Source organism: Aureococcus anophagefferens, assembly GCF_000186865.1.
Source record: "Aureococcus anophagefferens unplaced genomic scaffold AURANscaffold_16, whole genome shotgun sequence".
Classification (NCBI taxonomy): domain Eukaryota; class Pelagophyceae; order Pelagomonadales; family Pelagomonadaceae; genus Aureococcus; species Aureococcus anophagefferens.
This window is the reverse complement of record NW_008705576.1, coordinates 120,221-139,348: the sequence shown is the minus strand read 5'-3', so window position 1 is coordinate 139,348 and position 19,128 is coordinate 120,221. Positions and strand designations below refer to the sequence as shown.

The 19,128-nt window shown below is 71.9% G+C and overlaps 7 protein-coding genes across 7 annotated transcripts; 3 read left to right on the top strand and 4 right to left on the bottom strand.

Moving 5' to 3' along the window:
* Window positions 1–914: 914 nt before the first annotated feature.
* AURANDRAFT_65640 (hypothetical protein) lies at window positions 915–2,802 on the top strand (the record flags this gene model as incomplete). The annotated part of the gene is made up of 3 exons (XM_009040772.1): window positions 915–1,005; window positions 1,054–1,061; window positions 1,210–2,802. 3 exons carry the CDS (start codon window positions 915–917, stop codon window positions 2,800–2,802), a joined length of 1,692 nt encoding a protein of 563 aa, XP_009039020.1.
* A 1,600-nt stretch (window positions 2,803–4,402) lies between these two features.
* AURANDRAFT_59205 (hypothetical protein) lies at window positions 4,403–4,972 on the bottom strand (the record flags this gene model as incomplete). The annotated part of the gene is made up of 1 exon (XM_009040608.1): window positions 4,403–4,972. The coding sequence occupies one exon, from the start codon at window positions 4,970–4,972 to the stop codon at window positions 4,403–4,405; it is 570 nt and encodes a 189-aa protein (XP_009038856.1).
* A 939-nt stretch (window positions 4,973–5,911) lies between these two features.
* Window positions 5,912–7,262, top strand: AURANDRAFT_54227 (hypothetical protein; the record flags this gene model as incomplete). Its single annotated transcript, XM_009040773.1, has 2 exons — window positions 5,912–5,924; window positions 6,328–7,262. One exon carries the CDS (start codon window positions 6,333–6,335, stop codon window positions 7,104–7,106), a length of 774 nt encoding a protein of 257 aa, XP_009039021.1.
* A 1,693-nt stretch (window positions 7,263–8,955) lies between these two features.
* AURANDRAFT_29509 (hypothetical protein) lies at window positions 8,956–9,582 on the bottom strand (the record flags this gene model as incomplete). The annotated part of the gene is made up of 1 exon (XM_009040607.1): window positions 8,956–9,582. A coding segment is annotated over one exon (627 nt), but the record flags the coding sequence as incomplete, so codon positions are not given.
* Window positions 9,583–9,838: 256 nt separating this feature from the next.
* On the top strand, window positions 9,839–11,537 carry AURANDRAFT_65638 (hypothetical protein; the record flags this gene model as incomplete). The annotated part of the gene is made up of 3 exons (XM_009040774.1): window positions 9,839–10,262; window positions 10,286–11,094; window positions 11,223–11,537. 3 exons carry the CDS (start codon window positions 9,839–9,841, stop codon window positions 11,535–11,537), a joined length of 1,548 nt encoding a protein of 515 aa, XP_009039022.1.
* A 1,021-nt stretch (window positions 11,538–12,558) lies between these two features.
* AURANDRAFT_65637 (hypothetical protein) lies at window positions 12,559–14,220 on the bottom strand (the record flags this gene model as incomplete). Its single annotated transcript, XM_009040606.1, has 1 exon — window positions 12,559–14,220. One exon carries the CDS (start codon window positions 14,218–14,220, stop codon window positions 12,559–12,561), a length of 1,662 nt encoding a protein of 553 aa, XP_009038854.1.
* A 1,552-nt stretch (window positions 14,221–15,772) lies between these two features.
* AURANDRAFT_65636 (hypothetical protein) lies at window positions 15,773–17,851 on the bottom strand (the record flags this gene model as incomplete). Its single annotated transcript, XM_009040605.1, has 1 exon — window positions 15,773–17,851. The coding sequence occupies one exon, from the start codon at window positions 17,849–17,851 to the stop codon at window positions 15,773–15,775; it is 2,079 nt and encodes a 692-aa protein (XP_009038853.1).
* Between the last annotated feature and the right edge of the window lie 1,277 nt (window positions 17,852–19,128).

Here is a 19,128-nt window from a genome sequence, read left to right as displayed (position 1 = left end):
CGCGGAAGATCGTGCGCCCCGCGTTGCGGCTCTCCTTCTCGCGCCGCGCGAGGATCTTCTTCGAGCCCTTGGCGTGGTGGGTCAGCTTCGTCCAGTGCGCGAGGAGGCGGTCGCCGTGGTCGCCGATGACCTGGGCGCACGCGCGCGCGACGACGTCGTTGGCCGTGCTCGGCTGCTCGAGGCACCTGGACCGCGGCGCCATGGCGCCGCCGCGCGCGGCCTTGAGGATGAGGTTGCGCGCGCGCGCGAGGACCTTCGTCTCCATCCAGGCGCGGCGCAGGGACGCCTCGGCGAACTCGAGGGCCAGCCAGTTGATGAACTCGTCCTTCTCGTCCCGCGTGAGTTTGACGCGGTCGTTGCGCGGCTTGAGGCCCTTCGACGACGGCTTCCTCGAGTCCGCGACGGACATGTCGTCGGCCTCCGACATGGCGGCGGAGGCGGCGCGCAGCGTCGAGGCTCGGCGCGTTCGGCCGCGTCGCCAGCTGTGGAGTCGGCTTTGGCGGCAACCTTGGCTTATTGAACCCCGGCCAACGTGTGTGCGCCTCCTGGGCAGTGCTCACCCGCGAGAGGGTCTGCGTCGGAGGCGGTTCTCGGTAAGGGTGTCGACAAGACAAGAAGCGCGGTGTCGCTGGTCGTGCTTCACGTGTGGTACGGTGTCGCCGTTGTCCGCCGCGGCGGCGACGACGCGGCGCGGTTCGCGGCATCGGCAGCGCCCGCACGCGATCGGCAGACTGCGAGTCCCTAAGATGAGCACGGGAGGCCGTGGCTCTGGAGTGGACCGGCGGGGCATCGCCCGCGGAGGCGTCCATGGGCGCGATCCGAGCGAGTGTCGCGGCCTGCTCGAGGCGAGCACTGCCCGACGGCTATAGCGCTAGCGAGAGGATCGGCGCGACGCCTCGTGCAAGCTAATGATGATGTCCTCGAACGCCTTCGTCCCGACGCTCCCGAAGCCCGCGTTGTCGCCAGCAGACAGCGGCGACGACGACCTGAAAGACGTCGCGACCCGTACGATAAACTTCCAAAAAATGCTCTCTAAAAAAACGTTCGTCGTAGGCGAGGAGGTCCAGGCCATCGACGAGGCGGCGCTCAAGGCCATGAGTCGTGCCCAGCTCGCGGCGCGCGCCCGCGCCGCCCCTCCACGCGTCGCCGACCCCCCCCGCGCGTCGCGCGCGCGCGAGCCGCGGGACCGATCGCCTCGACCGTTCGCAGGCGCTCGCGGCGGCGCGCGCCGCGGACCTGACGCCGCGCCAGCTCGACGTCATCGCGGCCCTCGACGACGATTCCACGCCCGAGGGCCCGTCGCGGAGCCTGCGCGAGGGCATGCTCGGCAGCGACCACTCGCTCGACTCTTTGTCCATTCAAGAGCTCGCGACGCTCGAGAGCCCCCCGCCCGCGTCGCGCCAGACGAGCGCCTCCACGGAGGCGAGCCCCCTCGGCGGCGGCGCGTTCCAGCCCGTCGCCGCGGGCTCGCTCCACGGGTCGTCGCTCGGCCTATTGGACCTCGCGGCCGAGGCCGAGGCGCGGCGCGCCGACGACGACGACAAGGCCTACGGCTCCGACGAGGAGCTCGAGCGCACCTTCAGCCAGGGCGACCTGCGCGTCCGCGTCGACTCGCGGGGCGCGACCTACGCGGCGCCGCTCCGGGGCGACGCGAGCTCGCCGGCCGCGATCTTCAAACCGGTCGATCCCGCGCCGCCGTCGCCGTCGGCGATGCGCGCGCTGCGCGTCGAGGTCGCGGCGCAGGAGGCCGCCGAGGCGGCGCTCCAGGGTTTGGTGGGCGCGGCGAACGCCGGCGACGACGCCGACGTCGACGCCGCGCGGAGCGCGTGTCGCGACGCGGCCGCGAAGGACGCGGTGTCCGCGGCGGCGCTGCGGCGCGTCGTCGTCGAGGCCGTCGACCGGTCCCGCGGCGGGTCGTCGCGCCTGCTCGGTGAGCTGCGGGGCGTGCTCGACGACCTGTACCTCGTGGAATCGTCGCGGCTCTCGGACGACGACGACGAGGACGACGGGCCCGACTCGACGGCGGCGCGGCACCGCGCCAAGGTCATCGACCACGGCCTCGAGGACGCGCTGCGGCGCCGCGACGTGCCGGCCCTGCGGCGCCTCTTGCGCGACGTCCACGGCGGCTCGGGAGAGCTCGCGGAGCAAGCGCGGCGGTCGGTCGCGGCGCTCGAGTCCGCGAGCCCTGTGCCGCGCGGCGCGTTCTCCCTGGCGCAGGCCCGGGCCGCCGCGGACGCCGAGCGGACCTTCGCCGCCGTCCGGGACCTGGAGAACGCCCTGGCGACGACGGAGGACTTGGGGGATCACTACGACTACGACGAAACCGCCGGCCAGGAGCGGCAGGACGCGGAGCGGTTGCTGACCATCTTGCGCGGCGAGCTCGCGGCCGTCGAGGCGCTGCGCGAGGCCATGGACCGGCGCGACGCCGCCGTGCTCGCCCAGGCGCTCGACGCGGCCTACGGGCTCATCGTCGACTTCCCGCTGCGCGCGGCGCTGTCGCGGAAGTCGTCCGAGGACGAGGGCGCGGTGAACACGCCCCTGGGCACGGCGCTCCGCGACGCCCAGGCGCTCTACGACCGCATCCAGGCCGCGGCGAAGCGGCCGCCCGTCGTGTCCCTCGGCGACCGCCTCGGCGGCTTCCTCGCGGACGCGCACGACGCGCTCTACGGCGCGGCCGTGGACGGGTCCCTCGCGCTCCGGGACGCGGTCCTCTTCGGCGTGCGCCACCCGACGTCGTCCTTCTCGTTGGGGGTCCTGGGGGCCGCCGTCGCCGTCGTCTGCGTCTACGGGTTGTGGGCGTAAGGGAGCTCTCCAGGCGTCGTCCGAAAGTCAACATCTCGTCAAAATTTGGTGCTCGGCAACAGCCTCTCCGAGTCTCTGAGAGCGCTCGGTGCGGATTCTCAAGATGCCCGCGCTCTGGGGAACGGGCGCCAAGCCGCCCGGCGCGCCGCCGCCGCCGCCGGGCCACGTGCGCACGCCGTCCATCGAGACCCACGCCTGTATCGGGTTGCTCCACCTCATGGTGAGCTTCTGCGTCATCACAAATAAATCCGCCGCATCTTTCGCCCGGGGGGTCGGGAACGCGACGCCCGACGACGCCTCCTCGCAAACGAAAAACGCCCCTCGTTCGTCGTCGGGGATATGTACCCCACCCTCGTCGCGCGCGCGGCCGCCCCGCCCGATCCGAGTCGGGTCGCGACGCGATCTCGAACGCGTCGCCGCCCGCAGGACCAGGAGCTCGTGGAGAAGAAGCGCCCCGGCGAGGCCGCGGCGGACGTCCCGACGACGAAGAAGAGCCGGGCCCTGCCGCCCATCGGGGACCCCGGGGCCGCGGACGTCGCCGCGGCGCGCGACCGCTTCGACGTCGACGCCGGCGCGCCGCTCCCCGCGCTGTCGCCGCCGCCGCCGCCGCCGCCGGCCTACGAGGAGTCGCCGTCGGGCGTCGCCGACCTGCCCGCCGACAAGTGGCCGCCCGCGCCCATGGACGAGTCCGACGACGGCGGGTCGTCGCTCGGCGGCGACGGGCCGAGCGCTCGCCCCGCGAAGCGCGGGTCCTACCGCTGCGGCATCTGCGGCGCGCCGAAGCAGGGCCACGTCTGCGCGGCCCGGCGCGTCATCCAGCGCGACGTGGGCCAGACGACGGACGCCGCGCCGTTCGCGCCGCCCGGAGGCCTCGCGCACTGCCGCACGCTCTCGGCGCGGCCGCGCGACATCGGCGCGACGCCGCCGTCCGGCCCCCGGCGGAACCGGACGACGCTCCCCGGCGGCGCCGCGGGCCGCGAGCGCCGCCGCCAGGAGGACATCGCCGCGAGCCTCCACTACCACCAGCGGCGCCAGGCGAGCGAGGTCGCCTCGCTGCTCTCGGCCATCGCCGCGGCCCAGGCGCCGCCCCGGGGGCCGGCGGCGCCCGTGCCGGGCCTGCCGCCCTGGCAGCCGCCGCCGGCCTACGCGGCCATGGTCCCGCGGTCGCCGGGCGCGCCGCCGCCGCCGCTCCTCGCGCCGCGGCCGCACCTTTTCCCCCGCCACGTCTTCCTCCCCCTCCAGCCCTACGCGCCGCCGCTCTGGCTCCCGGGCCAGCCGCCGCCGACCGCGCCGTTGACCGCGCCGGCGCCGCCCCTCGCGCCGCCGCCGGGCGTCGCGGCGAACCTCGCGCCGCCGCCGCCGGCGACGCCGCACCCGCCGATCGCGCGCCAGCGGGGCGGGCCCTACCCCACCGCGTGGCTCCCGTGAGAGTTCGTAAGTGCCCTTCGTGTTTATTCGACGATCCGGCGATCGGCTTCCGCCCGACCGGTGTCCAACTCCCGGTGTCTTCGCGTTTCTCCCCGGGCCGTTCGCGGCGACTTCGCGCGGCGGTTCGCCGAAAGACCCGACGTCGACGCGATGCGGCTTACGATCCACGACCCTAGCCCTCCTTGTACTGGTCGTCCATCTCGGAGACCATGCGCTCCTTGAGCTCGACACGGATCTCGTTGACGTCGTCCCCCCGGAGCACGTCCCGGACGAAGAACGCGTCGACCTTCATCATGATCATCTCGAGCGCGCCGCGGATGACGCCGCACAGGATGTTCGAGTAGAGCAAGTTCGTGTTCGGCGGGATCTCGACGAAGTCGTTGAGCGGGTTGTCGTAGAGGAGCAGCGAGCACGCCGTCTTGTCCGCGTTCCAGTTCGCGACGTCGACGCCGACGCCCAAAAACATCTTGAACGCGACCTTGGCGATGACGTCGCAGGTCTCGGAGAAGTCGTGGCAGTTGTTGATGCCGCTCTTGGCGAGGAACTCGTCGATGAGCCGCATGCCGATGCCGTGGCCCATACTCTCGAGCTTCTTGTTGACCTCGCGCACGTCCTCGAAGTCCTTCATGAGCTGCACGACCATGGTACCGTAGGTGAGGCAGAAGAACTCGGCGTTGATCTTGGGCATCTTCGCCCAGACCTGCTCGCCGATGCGCGCGTGGCTCTTGCTCGACGCGCTCATGGTCGAGTGGTTGGAGTGGCGGCGCGCGTCCGGGGTCGTGCGCGGCCGCTGAGCGGCGCCTTTGCGCGTCGAGCTGCTCTCGAGCTGCTCTCGAGCTTCGGCGCCGAATTTCGGGTTTGGGCGGGCGGGCAGCGGGCCGGGGCGGCGCGCGTCGAGGTCGAGCTCGAGCTCGGCCAAGGTCCTCGGCCAAGGTCCAGAGAGCAGGCACTTTGACCGGGGGTCCGCCTCATGCGAACCGCGCGTCGGCGCCCGCGAGCGCCTGGGGCTGGGTCGACGTGCGAGTCGATATCGACAAGCACCAACTACCAATCGCCTGGCTCCGGCTGTGCACCGCCGCGGCCTCGTCGATGTCCATGGATTCTTCGTGCCCCACAGGCGAGCTACAACCGTTACGGCTACGGCACGCAGTTGGCCCAGAGCGTCACGAGGCGGCGGATCTTCTGGCTTTCCGGGAGTGCCGCGAACTTGTCCTTGCAGAACTGGGACAGGAAGGCGCGGAACTTCTCGTAGCCGATGCCCGCGAGCGCCTCGCGCCTCCGAGTCCTGCGCCGTCCACGCCAAGCCTGAGGTCGAGGACACGCTGGGCTGCCTCGTCCAGGACCTGTCGAACCACACCCTCATCTACGTGAAGCGCGCGAGCGACGGCCGGCCGTTCTTCGTCCTCGCGCTCAGCGGCTCCGTCCTCCTCGGCAAGGGCCTGATGCACACCGTCTCGGCGCTCGACAAGCTCGTCGCCGGCGCGCGCGTGCAGCCGGCGGCTCAACATCCATCGCCGCCACCCCCCGCACGCCCCGGGCCCGCGCGAGGGCGGTCGCCGGGCGCCCGCGCCGCGCGAGCCGACCCCGTAGCCCTGCCAGCGCGTCCGCGCGCGTTGCTCGACCATTCCGCGGGCTGGCAAAGACCCCGGCCACATCCAATCCTCGCTCGCTTTGCGTCGCCAGCGGCTACCAAGGTGCGATGATGGGCGACCGTCGGGACGGGCTGAGAGCGAGACTTTACGCGGTACGCGCGGTTCTCCGACGGTGGCAGCACGCCGACGACGCCGTGTGCTCGTCGCTCACGCAAAAAAACGCGAGCGCCGCACGCCGTCGCCGCCGCTCGCCGCCGGAGGCCGCCGCCGCACGAGAGCGGGCGACGCGCGCGCCCCCGGGACCCCCAACCCCGCCTCCGCCGACGCGATGTGGGGCTCCCCGACGGCGGCAGTTGCGTGACGGCGTCGCGGCGCTCGCGCAAAAATTACGCGAGCGCCGCGCGCCGCCGCCGCTCCGCCGCCGGATCGCCGCCTCCCCTGAATCGAGAGAGCCCCCCCCCACCACCCCAAAGCCCCGGACCCTCACCTTCCCCCCCCTCCGCAGACACCATGGGCAAGGTCATCCGCGGCTGCCGTAAGGGCAAGGGGACCATCTTCACGGCGCACACGCGGCTCCGCAAGGGCCCCGTGAAGTTGCGCAAGGCCGACTACGCGGAGAAGACGGGCTACGTCAAGGGCGTCGTCAAGGCCATCGTCCACGAGTCCGGCCGCGGCGCGCCCATCGCCAAGGTCCAGTTCCAGAACTCGTACCGCTTCCAGCGCGACAACGAGCTCTTCGTCGCGGCCGAGGGCCTCTACGAGGGCGCGTTCATCTACTGCGGCGCCAAGGCCCAGCTCGCCGTGGGCAACGTGCTGCCCATCAGTGCCATCCCCGAGGGCACGGTCATCTGCAACGCGGAGGCGCGCCCGGGGGACCGCGGCGCGTTCGCGCGGTGCTCGGGCGACTACGCCGTCGTCGTGACGCACGACGAGGACCACGGCACGACGAAGCTCCGCCTCCCGTCCGGCGGCAAGAAGACGGTCAAGTCCGTCTGCCGCGCCATGATCGGCATCGTCGCCGGCGGCGGCCGCACGGACAAGCCCATGCTCAAGGCCGGCCGCGCTTACCACAAGTACCGCGTCAAGCGCAACGAGTGGCCCAAGGTCCGCGGCGTCGCCATGAACCCCGTCGAGCACCCCCACGGCGGCGGCAACCACCAGCACATCGGCCACCCGTCGACGACGAAGCGCATCTGCTCCGCGGGCAAGAAGGTCGGCCTCATCGCCGCGCGCCGCACGGGCCGCCTCCGCGGCCTCAAGAAGACGGCCGTCGACAAGGACTGAGCGGCCCGGTGACGGCGGGGCCGCGTCCAATTTCGCGATCATCGCCAGCATCATCTCCGAGCACGGGGGGGCCGCCGGCGCCGGCCCCCGCCCGTCGGAACCCGCGACGTCATCGGGCGGCGCGCGCGCGCGCCTCCCGCTAACACTACCACTCGTAGCTTCTCGTGAGCTCGCGCGTGCTGTTACCTTTCGAACTGAACGACGCGGATCGCGTCCTCGCGGTCCGCGTCGTAGTAGGCCGCGTCGTCCGGCAGGGGGCCGACCATCGCGCGGTCCAAGCCTGGGCAGCACAAGGGTGATTCAACGTCGCTTCAACGTGAGCGTTCCGCGCGCGCGCGTTCCGACAAAAGCATCCACGCTGCGAGACCGTCCCGAGAGATGATCGCTCGTCCAAAAATCAGCCGAAACGAGTGGAAAACGGCCGAGATCGGAGCCTTTGAAGTTGGGAATTTCGCTCTCTTTTGCTGCCCTGGTCCAAGCCCGGGATCGCCTCCGACGGCACGACGACGAAGCCGATGCTCTCGTACCACGCCACGAGCCGCCCGCTGCCCGTGTCCTGCTCGATGAAGAGCATGTAGTCGAAGCCCAGCGCGCGGCACGCGCGCATGGCCTCCTTGAAGAGCACGACCCCCAGGTTCCGGCCGCGCGCCGCCGGCTCCACGAAGACCGCGACGCCCGCGGCGATCTTCGCGAAGCCGTCGGCGGACCGCTTCACCCGGGCGAAGTCGCCGCCGTGGAGGAGCTGGGCGATGACGGCGTCCGTGCCGGGCGTCGGCTCGCCGGAGAGGCGGACGAGGTAGGAGCCGAGCTCGAAGCCGCCGGAAGTGACGCAGCTCGACCGCACGGTGCCGGCGCTCGCGTCGTAGGCCGTCGTGATCGTCGCCGCGCCCGACGCCGCCAACGCGTCGAAGTTCCCCTGGGAGATCGCGCCGGCGAGCACGAGCCGCCGGAGCCGCTTGCGCGTCGGGATCGACGTCTTCGCGGCCGCGGCGACCAGCGCGTCGTACTCGGCGCGGGACACCGTCGCGGCGCCGTCGACGACCTCGATGCGCGCCGTCGCCAGCGTCCGGCGGTCCCGGCGCGCCCGGCGGTAGAGGACCCAGGACGCGGCCTTGCGGGCCACGGTCGAGAGCTTCGGCCGGCCCGGCTTGTCGCCGCCCCGGCGCCCGAAGGCCCACTCGGGGCACCAGGGCCCGCGGACGTCGCCGCTGTCGACGTAGAACTTCGTGCCCGTGGCGCGGTCCCGGAGCGTGCGCACGTTCGGGTCGAAGTCGCCGAAGCCCGAGGTGGGCAGCCCGAGCGGCGGCAGGCGCGCGGCGACGGCGCGCGGCGCGCCGTCGGCGTCGACGCAGACGACGACGCCCTCGCACCGCTTCAGGCCGCCCCGCGGCGGCAGGTTCGCTTCCGAGCACAGCGCGACCCGCCCGCCGTCGTCGCTCCCGCCGTCCGGCGCGCGCGCCGCGAGCACGCGCGCGGCGAGGTCGCCGCCGAGCGCCGGGTCGAGCGCCGCGCGCAGCGCGGGCCCCATGGCCGCGCAGTAGCCGCCCTCGAGGCCGGCGACGACGGTTGGCTGCCAGTCGAGCACGGCCTCCATGAGGGGCGCGAAGTCGTCGACGCCCAGGCGGCACTGGACCAGGGGATCGTCCTCCAACGCGTCGAAGCCCGCGCAGACGATCACGAGGCCTTTGCCGCCCCTCTTCTCCGCGAACGCTTCGCAGAAGTCGACGCAGGACCGCCACGCCGCCTCGAAGGCCGCCGGCCCGGCGCCGCGGGCCACGGGCGCGCTCAACCGGTTCCCGTGGAAGCCGCGGTCGCTGGCGTCGTCGCCCGTGTTCGGCCAGAGCGGCGCCTGGTGGACCGACGCGTAGCAAATTCTTGGGTCCTCGTCGGCGTAGGCCGCGACGCCGTTGCCGTGGTGCGCGTCCCAGTCGAGGATCGCGACCCAGTCGCATTTATGTACGTCGAGCGCGTGCGCCGCGGCGGCCGCGCAGTAATTGTAGACGCAGAAGCCGTCCGCCGAGGCGCGGCCCGCGTGGTGGCCCGGCGGCCGGCTCAGGGCGAACTCGACGCCCGACGACCGGTTCAGCGCGCCGTCGACGGCGTCGAGCCAGAGGCTCACGCCGCAGAGGAAGGCCTCGTGCGATCGCCGGTTCACGAACGTGTCCGGCCCGAGCCGCGCGCGACCGAAGCGCCGCGCGGACGCGCGCTCGACGCGCGCCACGTGGTCGCCGTCGTGCACGCGCAGCACGGCGTCCAACGCGTCGCTCCGCGGCGCGCCGAGTTCGCGCCAGGCGACGGCGTCGCCGAGATTTCGCGCCGTGGGGAGGATGAACTCGTCGAGGCGGCCGGGGTGTTCCGGGTGGCCGCGGCGGTTCCGGTGCAAGCGGTGCTTCGGCGTGTAGTGGAGCGTGACCGGTGGTTGCGAGGGTGCGAGCGCATGGGTTGCCGCGAGCAGCAGCGCGAGGCTGATCGCCATTTGAGGGATTGATGCCGTCATAGCTCACGGGCTCTCCTTCACCATCTACGGCAAGATTACTGCATCGTCTCAAGGTGCAGGGGAGCAGCTTATGATGTTCGTGCCCTTCTCGCTCGTCTTAAATTGTAGGAGCAGCATGATGATGTTCGTGCCCTTCGCGCTGCTCCTCGTCGGCGCCGCGGCGAAGCCGAACGTCCTGTTCATCCTCACGGACGACCAGGACACGCGCCTCGGGCGGAGCAGCGACTACACTTCAATGGGCAGCCTCGAGATCATGCCCCAGACCCAGAAGCTCCTCGTCGACGAGGGCGCGCTGCTCACGAACGCCTTCGTCAACACGCCCATCTGCTGCCCGTCGCGCACGGAGTTCCTGACGGGCCGCATGTACCACAACCTCGGCACGCCGGGCGGCGCGTGCATGCACGTGGACACGTCGTTCGTGGAGCGCGCGGACGCGGGCCTCTTCGGGCTCCTCTCCGCGGCGGGCTACGACGTCGGCATCTTCGGCAAGGTCACGAACGACCAGCCGGATATCCTGCGGCGCATCGCCGCGGCGCGGTCCGCGGCCTACGTCGACAGCCCGTCGCAGTACAACGACTACGACGGGCTGAAATACTTCCGCTACGAAGCGGGCTCGGAACCCTACGAAGAGCTCCTCAACGAGACGGCGCCGGTGTTCGGTACTGTGTACCAGACATCCCAGATCGGCAACCGGACGCTGCGCTGGCTCGACGGGCGCACACGGGCCCGTTCTTCGCCTACGTGGGCCCGCACGCGCCCCACTTCCCGGCGACGCCCGCGCCCTGGTACGCGCACGCCTTCGACGACGTGGGCATACCCGAAACCCCGAACTACAACTGTAGCCACGAGGACAAGGTCCAGCACGTCCGCCAGACGCCGCCCATCGACGACCGCGTCAAGTGCTGGCAGTCGCAACATTTCCGCGATCGCTGGGCGTCGCTGCTGAGCGTCGACGACCTGGTGTTCAGCCTCTACCACAAGCTCGAGGCGATGGGCGTTTTGGACGACACCTACATCGTCTACACGTCGGACCACGGCTACAAGTTCGGCCAGTGGCGGCAGACGACGAGCAAAACTCATCCCTACGAAACGGACGTGCGCATCCCCTTCATCGTCCGCGGGCCGGGCATCGCGCCGGGCTCGACGCTGCCGGACCTCGTGGGGAACGTCGACCTGTTGCCGACGGTCTTGGACCTCGCGGGGCTCGCGATTCCAGAGGACGTCGACGGCAGCTCCTTCGCGTCGCGGCTCCTCGGCGGCGACGGCCCCGCAGGCCGGGGCGCGTTCATCGTGGAGTACATGAGCGTCGGCACCTACTATTTCGACCATACGTCGATCTGGAGCAGCGACGCGAGGTGCGGGCCCATCCCGCGCGGTCCGGACGGCGCGAACACGACAGAATGCGTCGAGTCGGAGGGCGTCGGCGACAGGGCAGCAAAAGGGTGCGAAATTCCCAACTTCAAAGGCTCATATCTCGGCCGCTTTCCACTCGTTTTGGCTGATTTTTGGACGAGCGATCATCTCTCGGAACGGTCTCGAAGCGTGGATGCTCTATCCGGAACGCGCGGGCGCGGAACACTCACGTTGAAGCGACGTTGAATCACCCTTTTGCTGCCCAGGTCGGCGACGGCGACTGCTACATCGTCGATTCGACGCACTCCAACAGCTGGCGCATGCTCCGGGTTCTCACCGAGGACGAGGACCTGGCGTACGTCGAATACGACAATTCGTGGACGTGGAACGCCACGGAGCTTCAATTTTACGAGCTCTACGACTTGGGGGACGACCCCTACCAGCAGCGCAACGCCTACGGCGCCGCGACGCCCGCGCGCCGAGCCGCGTTGCACGGTGCCCTCGCGGAGCTCTTCGCGTGCCGCGGCGCGGGTTGCGCCGCGGCGGCGGTCTGGCCGCGGTGGGCAGAGCTAACGACCTAGGGCGCTACTACTGGGCATTCAGGTTCCCGCGATTCGCGGCGCGAAGTTCCAGAAGGTCAGGATGTGCTCGAAGACCTCGTCGGGGAGCGATGTTCGCGCGGCGCTGCTCGCGAGGCGTCGTGAGCGTGTTCGCGCCTTGTCGGCGTTCGCGATCAGTGGCGATCCAAAGCAGCGCAAGAGATGCGGCGGCGGCGTCGCGCGGCCGGCGAGGCAAAGGTAGCGCAGCGAGAGGAGCGAGACGACGGGCTCCCGCACGTACTTCTTCCACGACCCGCTGGTTTCGACGGCCGTGAGCAGGTCGATGACATCTTGATATTTTTCTCTCGTTCTCAAATCATGCGTATGAATCATATAACGTTGCACGCGTTGTACAGTCTCGAGCGCAGTCCGACCATTATCTGCGCGAAGACTTAACGAGGCTCCGTGTCTGAGTAAAGCGCGTACACATCCGAGGCGGTGCATTTCGGCTTGGCTCATGAGCGCTGTCTTGCCTAGGCCATCCTCGAATTCGACGTTTGTTCTTGACGCGTAATTAACGTCGGCGCCATACGCGACGAGCAGGTCGATCGCGCGCTCGTCGCCGGCTAGCATCAGAGGCGTGTTACACAAATATTCGCAATCAGGGAGGTTCGGGTCCGCGCCTCGTTCAAGCAGAAGACGCATTATTTCGTAGTGTTTGAAACGGGCCGCGACCACGAGCATTCTATCATAAGTCGGATCGTCTTCGCTCGCCGGCGCTGTTCTGTCATTGACGTTCGTGCCCGTGTCAAGCGCGGCAACGACGCCTTGGAAATCACCATCGAACGCTGCGATAAAGGCGGCGGAGGAGAGGACCATATCGCGCGGGGCCCAGCGCCCGGGTCGCGCCTGCGGCGCAAAAAATTGCCTTTGGCGACTCGGCGCCGCACTACGTACCTCCGATAGAGGTCGATAGTACTCGCCGACGCCTCCGGCCAGTCGGAATTCCCCGACCGTGCTGGCAACATCTGCGCGCGCGTCTACACACGACTCGCCCGCATTTTTAGGTCTGGAACAGGCGCATGTCGAGCTGCGCGTGGCAGCAGTGGATCGCGTCGAGCATCGGCGCGGCGTTCGCGGCGTCCGCGACGGCCGGGCGGCGCCGCGCCGGCGGCCGCTTCGCGACGTCGAACTGGAGCTTCGCGGCTTTGAGCGGGCCGACGAGGCCGAGGCGCACGGCCGCGGAGAAGACGTCGCGGACCTGCGCGTGCTCGAAGGCCAGAAGCGCTACTCCGACCTCCACGCCCGCGGCGGCCGCGAGCGCGCCGAAGGCGACGGCCGCGTGGCGCGGCGGCCCGGACAGGCCGACGAGCTCGGCGCTCAGGCGCCGGAGCGCCGTGCCGAGGCGGCGGCTCGCGTCGCGCGCGGGCGCGTTGGACCGGAGGAGCGCGTCGAGGCGCGCGCTGAGCGCGTCGAGGGCGGCGCCGTCCCCCCCCGCGGCGTGCGCCGCCGCGAGGAAGGGCGCGTGGAGCGTCGCGGTCGTCGACCGGACGGCGAGCGCGAACGCCGCGACGGCCGCGTCGTCGCCCTTGCGGACGACGCCGAGCTGGAACGCGGCTTCGAGGCCGCCGCTGTGCGCGAAGCCGCCCGTCGGCAGCGTCGCGTCGGCGAGCTGGAACGCGAGGCGCGTCGTCGACGCCGTCGCTTCGGGCACCGGGGCCGACTCCTCGGGCGGCGGCGGCGGCGGCGGCGGCGGCGGATGCGCCGCGTCGTCGACGCCGCCGCGGCTCTTCGTCGCCGCGACGCGGTCCGCGTAGGGCCGGAAGCCGAGGTCGGCCTCCAGGGGCGCGAGCACGGCCGCGAGGATGCGGTAGACGTCCTCGGCCCGGGCGGCCGCGACGCGCGCGACGACGACGCCGCCGCCCGCGTCCGACGACCCCAGGAGCGCGTCGCCGCCGAGCGACGCGACGACGCGATTCGCCGCGTCGTCCTCGGCGCCGCCCCGGCGCGCGCGGGCGCCGCGGGCGACGGTGAGCGCGAGCGACGTCGCCGCGACGCGCGCGGCGACGTCCGGGCATCCGCGGCAGTAGAGCGTCGCGACGTGGTCCCGCGGCACGCCCCCGACGTCCGCGCCGCCGTCGTCGCCGCCGCCGAGGGACACGGCGTCGACGCAGATGCACTCCTCGCCGCGGAACACCGCGACCTCGGCGGCGAACTCGTCGAACGCCCACCGCTCGCCCGCGGCCGCGCGGCCGCTCCCGAGCCACTCGACGACGACGGCGCGCGCGTCCTCGTCCAGCGCCAGCCGCGTCGTCCCTCGGTACCGCGACCGCGCGTAGGGCACCGTCGGGTCCGGCGCGACGACGAGCAGGCCGCCGCCGGCGACTCTGTATCGGGCGTCGACGCGCGTCGGGCCGCGCCGCCGCTTCTTGCGGTAGATCTTGTTCGACGACTGGGACCCGAACCAGAGCGTCGCGCCGGCGCCGACGTCCACGTCGACTTCCACGACGTCGCCGCCGAGCAGGCCGCCGCCGAGGGACGAGAGCACGGCGCAGGCCGCGCCGGCGGCGGCGGAGAGCGCCGACGGCAGGGGCTGGACGCGCACGGGCTGCCGGTGCGCGACCGTGGACAGGACGCTCCGGCCCTCCAGGAGCGTGCACACGATCTTCGCGACGCCCACGGGGGCTGCCTCGGCAAGTGGTGCATTCTCGTCCATCGAGCCCATACCTGGTGCAACACGGGCGGATATGAGCCGACGTTTCTCGTCGATGGCTTGAAGGTCTTGCGAGGTCGTGAAGAACCGCACGATGACGGGCCCGCATCACTCCCGGGTGGTCGTCGCCCTGGCCCTCCTCGGCGGCGCCGCGCAGGCGTTCCTGAGCGTCCAGCCGCGGTCCGCGCCCCTCACCGTCGTGAAGATGTCCGACGACGCCGCGCGGGAGGCCCGGCGCCAGGCGCTGCTCGAGGCGTCGCAGCGCGCCGCGGAGCGCATCCAGAAGATGCAGGGCGGCGAGGACTACGAGCCGCCCGCCGGGGCGACGCTGACGCGCCCCCCGCCGCCGCCCAAAAACTTCGAGGCGCCGCCGCCGCCGCCCCCGGAGCGCGCGGACTACGGCGCGTCGCGCGCCGCGGGCTCCGACAAGCTCGAGACGGGCGGCGCGATCAAGGAGCGCTTCGCGCGGGCGCCCGCGGGCTACACGCCCTACTACAACACGGGCGAGGGCTACCTGAGCGACCTCACGGCCGACAGCAGCGAGCGCCACTGGTCCGTGCACGGCAAGACGCAGATCCCTCGACGTCATCGACCGGACGTTCGGCGCGCGGCCCGACCAGGAGGGCGAGGTCGACCTCCGCGACTCCGTCTACGCGAACCCGCTCAAGCCCGGCGAGCGCTGGGAGGCGCCGGCCAAGCCCGAGCCCGTGATGGCGCCCGAGCCGGACCCGAGTTACTACCGCGAGCCCGCGGTGGCGGGCGTCGAGCTCGAGGCCCGCGAGAAGGAGTGCGTGTCCAAGGCGCTCGCGGGCCTCATCCAGTACGCGCAGCAGGTGCAGAACGGCGACGAGCCGCCGGACCAGTTCGTCTTCGCGCTCAAGGACATGCTGGGGCAGGCGAAGAACGTCTTCGTCGCCGAGGCGACGGCCGACGACGGCCGCCCGGCGCGTCCGGCGGCGCCCGCCGCCGTCGCCGCGCCGCCGGCGGCGCCCAAGCCCCCGGCGGCGCCCGCCGCGGCCGCGCCGCCGCCGCCGCCGCCGCCGCCGCCGCCCGTCGCCGCGCCCCGGCCGCCCGCGGCGCCCGCGGCGTCCGCGCCGCCGCCGCCGCCGCCGCCGCCGCCGCCGCCGCCGCCGCCGTTGCCGGCCGCCGCGGCGCCCGTCGCCGCGCCCCCGCCGCCGCCGCCGCCGGCGCCCGTCGCCGCGCCGCGCACGAACCAGATCCACGCGGCGCTCATCACGCTCGATCCCGCGGGCGTCGCCGCGCGCGTCTCGAGCATCGCGCCCAACTTCGCGCAGTACGAGGCCGCGATCGTCGACGGCGGCTGCGACGGCGCCTTCCTCGCGACGCTCTCCCCCGACGAGCTCGACGAGACCCTCGAGGACATCGGCATCACCGCGCGGCTCCAGCGCCGGCGCGTCGCCTTCGAGCTCGGCCTCCTCCACAAGAACTAGGCCGCGGCCTGCACACACACACACACCGCGCGCGGCCCAAGTAACGGATCGCTGAGATGCCACGCCTCTGGCAGCTTTAACGCGCGCGGGCCCGGCGCGACGCCCGACCCAGCCTAGTAGAGGACGACGCAGCGGAGGCACTTGCCGGATTCGAGGATGTGGATGGCCTCCATGGTCTTGTCGACGCCCTGGAGCGTGTGCGTGATGAAGTGGTCGATGGGCAGCTCGCCCGCGAGGTGCTGGTCGACGAGCTTGGGCACGTCCGTGCGCGTCTTGAAGCCCCCAAAGGCCGTGCCGACCCACGTGCGGCCCGTGACGAGCTGGAAGGGCCGCGTCGAGATCTCCTTGCCCGACGCCGCGACGCCGATGACGCAGGACGTGCCCCAGCCGCGGTGCGCGCACTCGAGCGCCGCGCGCATGACCTGGACGTTGCCCGTGCAGTCGTAGGAGAAGTCGACGCCCCACTGGGTCATGCCCACGATGACCTGCTGCACGGGCTTCTCGCAGGCCGTGGGGTCGACCGTGTCCGTGGCGCCGATCTGTCGCGCGAGCTCGAACTTGTCGGGGTTGATGTCGACGGCGATGATGCGCCGCGCGCCGACGGTCTTGGCCGCCTGGATCACGGCCAGGCCGACGGCGCCGAGGCCGAAGACGGCGACGGTCGCGCCGGGGTAGACCTTCGTCGTGTTGAGCACGGCGCCCATGCCCGTGGAGACGCCGCAGCCGAAGAGGCACGCCTTGTACAACGGCATCGTCGGCGCGATCTTCGCGCAGGAGATCTCCGCGAGGACCGAGTACTCGGCGAAGGTCGAGCAGCCCATGAAGTGGTAGAGCACCGTGCCGTCCTCCAGGGAGAAGCGCGACGTGCCGTCGGGCATGACGCCCTTGCCCTGCGACGACCGGATCTTCGGGCACAGGTTCGTCTTCGGACTCATGCAGAAGATGCAGCTCGTCTCGCTGCACTGGGGCGTGTAGCCCGGGACGACGTGGTCGCCGACCCTGACGGACGTGACGCCCTCGCCGACGGCCTCGACGATGCAGCCGGCCTCGTGGCCCAAGATCGACGGGAACAGGCCCTCGGGGTCCTGGCCGGACCACGTGTAGACGTCCGTGTGGCAGAGCGCGTTCGCGACGACCTTGACGCGGACCTCGCCGGCCTTCGGCGGGGCGACGACGATGGTCTCCAATTTCAGGTCCTCCTTGGCCTTCCACGCGACCATGGCCTTGCACGTGATGGGCTGGTGGATCACGGGGCAGCCGACGACGGCGCTGTGGAGCTGGGAGAGGACGGACGTCGCCGTCGTCGGCACCGGCGGCGGCAGGTCGACGACGGCCGCGAGGGCCCTCGCGCGGAGGGCCGCGGCGTGGAACGCGACGTGCTCGCCCACGAACGAGGAGATGAAGTAGTACGAGTGGTCGTAGCCCTCGCGCGTGCGCAGGCGCAGCTTCTGGTTCTTGGCCTTGCAGACCTCCTTGAACTTGGTCGGCATGAGCTGGTCGACGTCGCCCGTCAGGAAGGTGTCCGCGTCGCCCTGGTCGACCAAAATCTCGAAGTCGAAGGGGCCGCTTTTCTCGACGAGGTCGCACGCGTCCGGCGCGCCCTCGACGCCGCCGAGGTATTCGCCGAAGGCCTTCTGGCCCCAGGGCACGGCCGTCGGGTGCGTGATGGGCGCGAAGGCGCTCACGGACGCGTACGCGGCCGGGTCGCGCATCGCGAACGTCAACGCGCCGTGGCCGCCCATGGAATGGCCGAAGACGCTCTGGAGCGTCGGCGAGATGGCGAACTCGGCCACCACGAGCGCCGGGAGCTCCTTCGTGACGTAGGTGTACATCTGGTACTTGGCCCACTTGGGCGCCGTCGCGTCGACGTAGAAGCCCGCGCCGGAGCCGAGGTCGTAGGAATCGTCCTCGCCGGCGACGCCCGCGCCGCGCGGCGACGTGTCCGGCATGACGAGCGCGACGCCCTCCTTGGCGGCGAAGCCGAAGGCGCCGCCCTTGGTCGAGAAGTTCTCGTCCGTGCACGTGAGGCCACTGAGCCAGTAGAGCACGGGCCACCCGCCGGCCGGCGGGCCGCAGACGCTGTCGGGGACGAAGACGGCGAAGGTCATCGTGCCCTGCGTGCACGCCGACGCGTGCGACGCGCGCGTCAGCGTGCCGCCGCCCACCTTCACCTTGCTGATGACCGTCGCCATGGTGGTCGTCGAGGATTGCGATGCGGCAGTCGATGCTCTGGGGTAGTGGCAGCTCTGCGATCAAGCGATAGGAGCCAGGGGCACAAGATGGCAGCACCGCAGCACTGCCGACCTTGCATCTCTCTGAGCGTTTCGGTGCCGCTCGGCTGGGAACGCGAGCAAGCCGTCTTAACAGCGTCTCCACGCGCGGGGGCGCGGGCGTCCTAAGTCGCGTCGGCGGGGCCCGGCCGAGCCGCACCCGGGGGGGGCAGCCGCGACCGGGGCTGCCCCGCCGCGGCCGACGCCTCGCGCCAACCCGCGGCGAATCGCGAAGCGACCATGTCCAAGGGCGACTCGAGCTCGGTGACGGAGGCCCTCAAGGAGCTGCCCGACCTCGTCGGCTCCCTCTTCTGCGGCGGCGGCACGGGCCGACGACGGCACCGGGCGCACAGCGACGGGTCCATCCGCGCGGCCGACCGCGACCGCGCGAGCAGCCTCCGGCGCTACCTCGACGACGCGGAGCCGCGGCCGTCCGGCGACGGCGACCCCGAGGCCTGGGAGGCCCACCCCTGGGCCGTCGCCTTCGACGGCGGCGACGGCGCGCCGCCCATGAAGCGCGCCGCGTCGTCCGACTTCGACACCGACAGCGACGACGACTTCGCGGACCTGCCCGCCATGGTCGAGAGCGCCATGCGCAAGCACGCCGACGGCAAGGTCCACCTCCCCGCGTCGTCCATCGCCACGCGCCTCGGGGCCCTCCAGCTCCCGGGGTCGCGCGCCTCGCGCGACGCCGGCTCCGCCGTCGTCGGCGAGGGGCCCGACGACGTCGTCTCCGTGAAGCCCGGCGCCCCGGGCACGCCGGCCCGGGGGCGGGCGAACACGGCGCCCGCGGCGAACACGCCCCCGCGGTCCGCCCGCGAGGCCGCGGACATCGGCAGCCCCCGGTCGCCGCCGCCGCAGGCCAAGCGGACGCTCCCGACGGCGGGCGCCGGCAACCGCTACCTCTCCGAGCCCTCCGTGCTCTAGCGCCACCACTGTCTAAGCCCTGTCTCCAGATGTTGCGAAGACGCGTCCGCCGTCGGCGTCGGCGGCGGCGCGCGCGCGCCGCCGGCCCGGCCCGATGATTTCGGTTTCGGCGCGCTCGGCCGCTCCGAGCGCTCGAACAGGAAGGAAACGATGGCCATGGGCAGCCCATAAATTGGTGATCCCCGCCTCCGTCGGCCGCGTCTTCTCCCGGAGGACCCACTCGGCGCGCGTCCATGGCCGACGACATCGTCGAGGCCGACGACGGCGCCGGG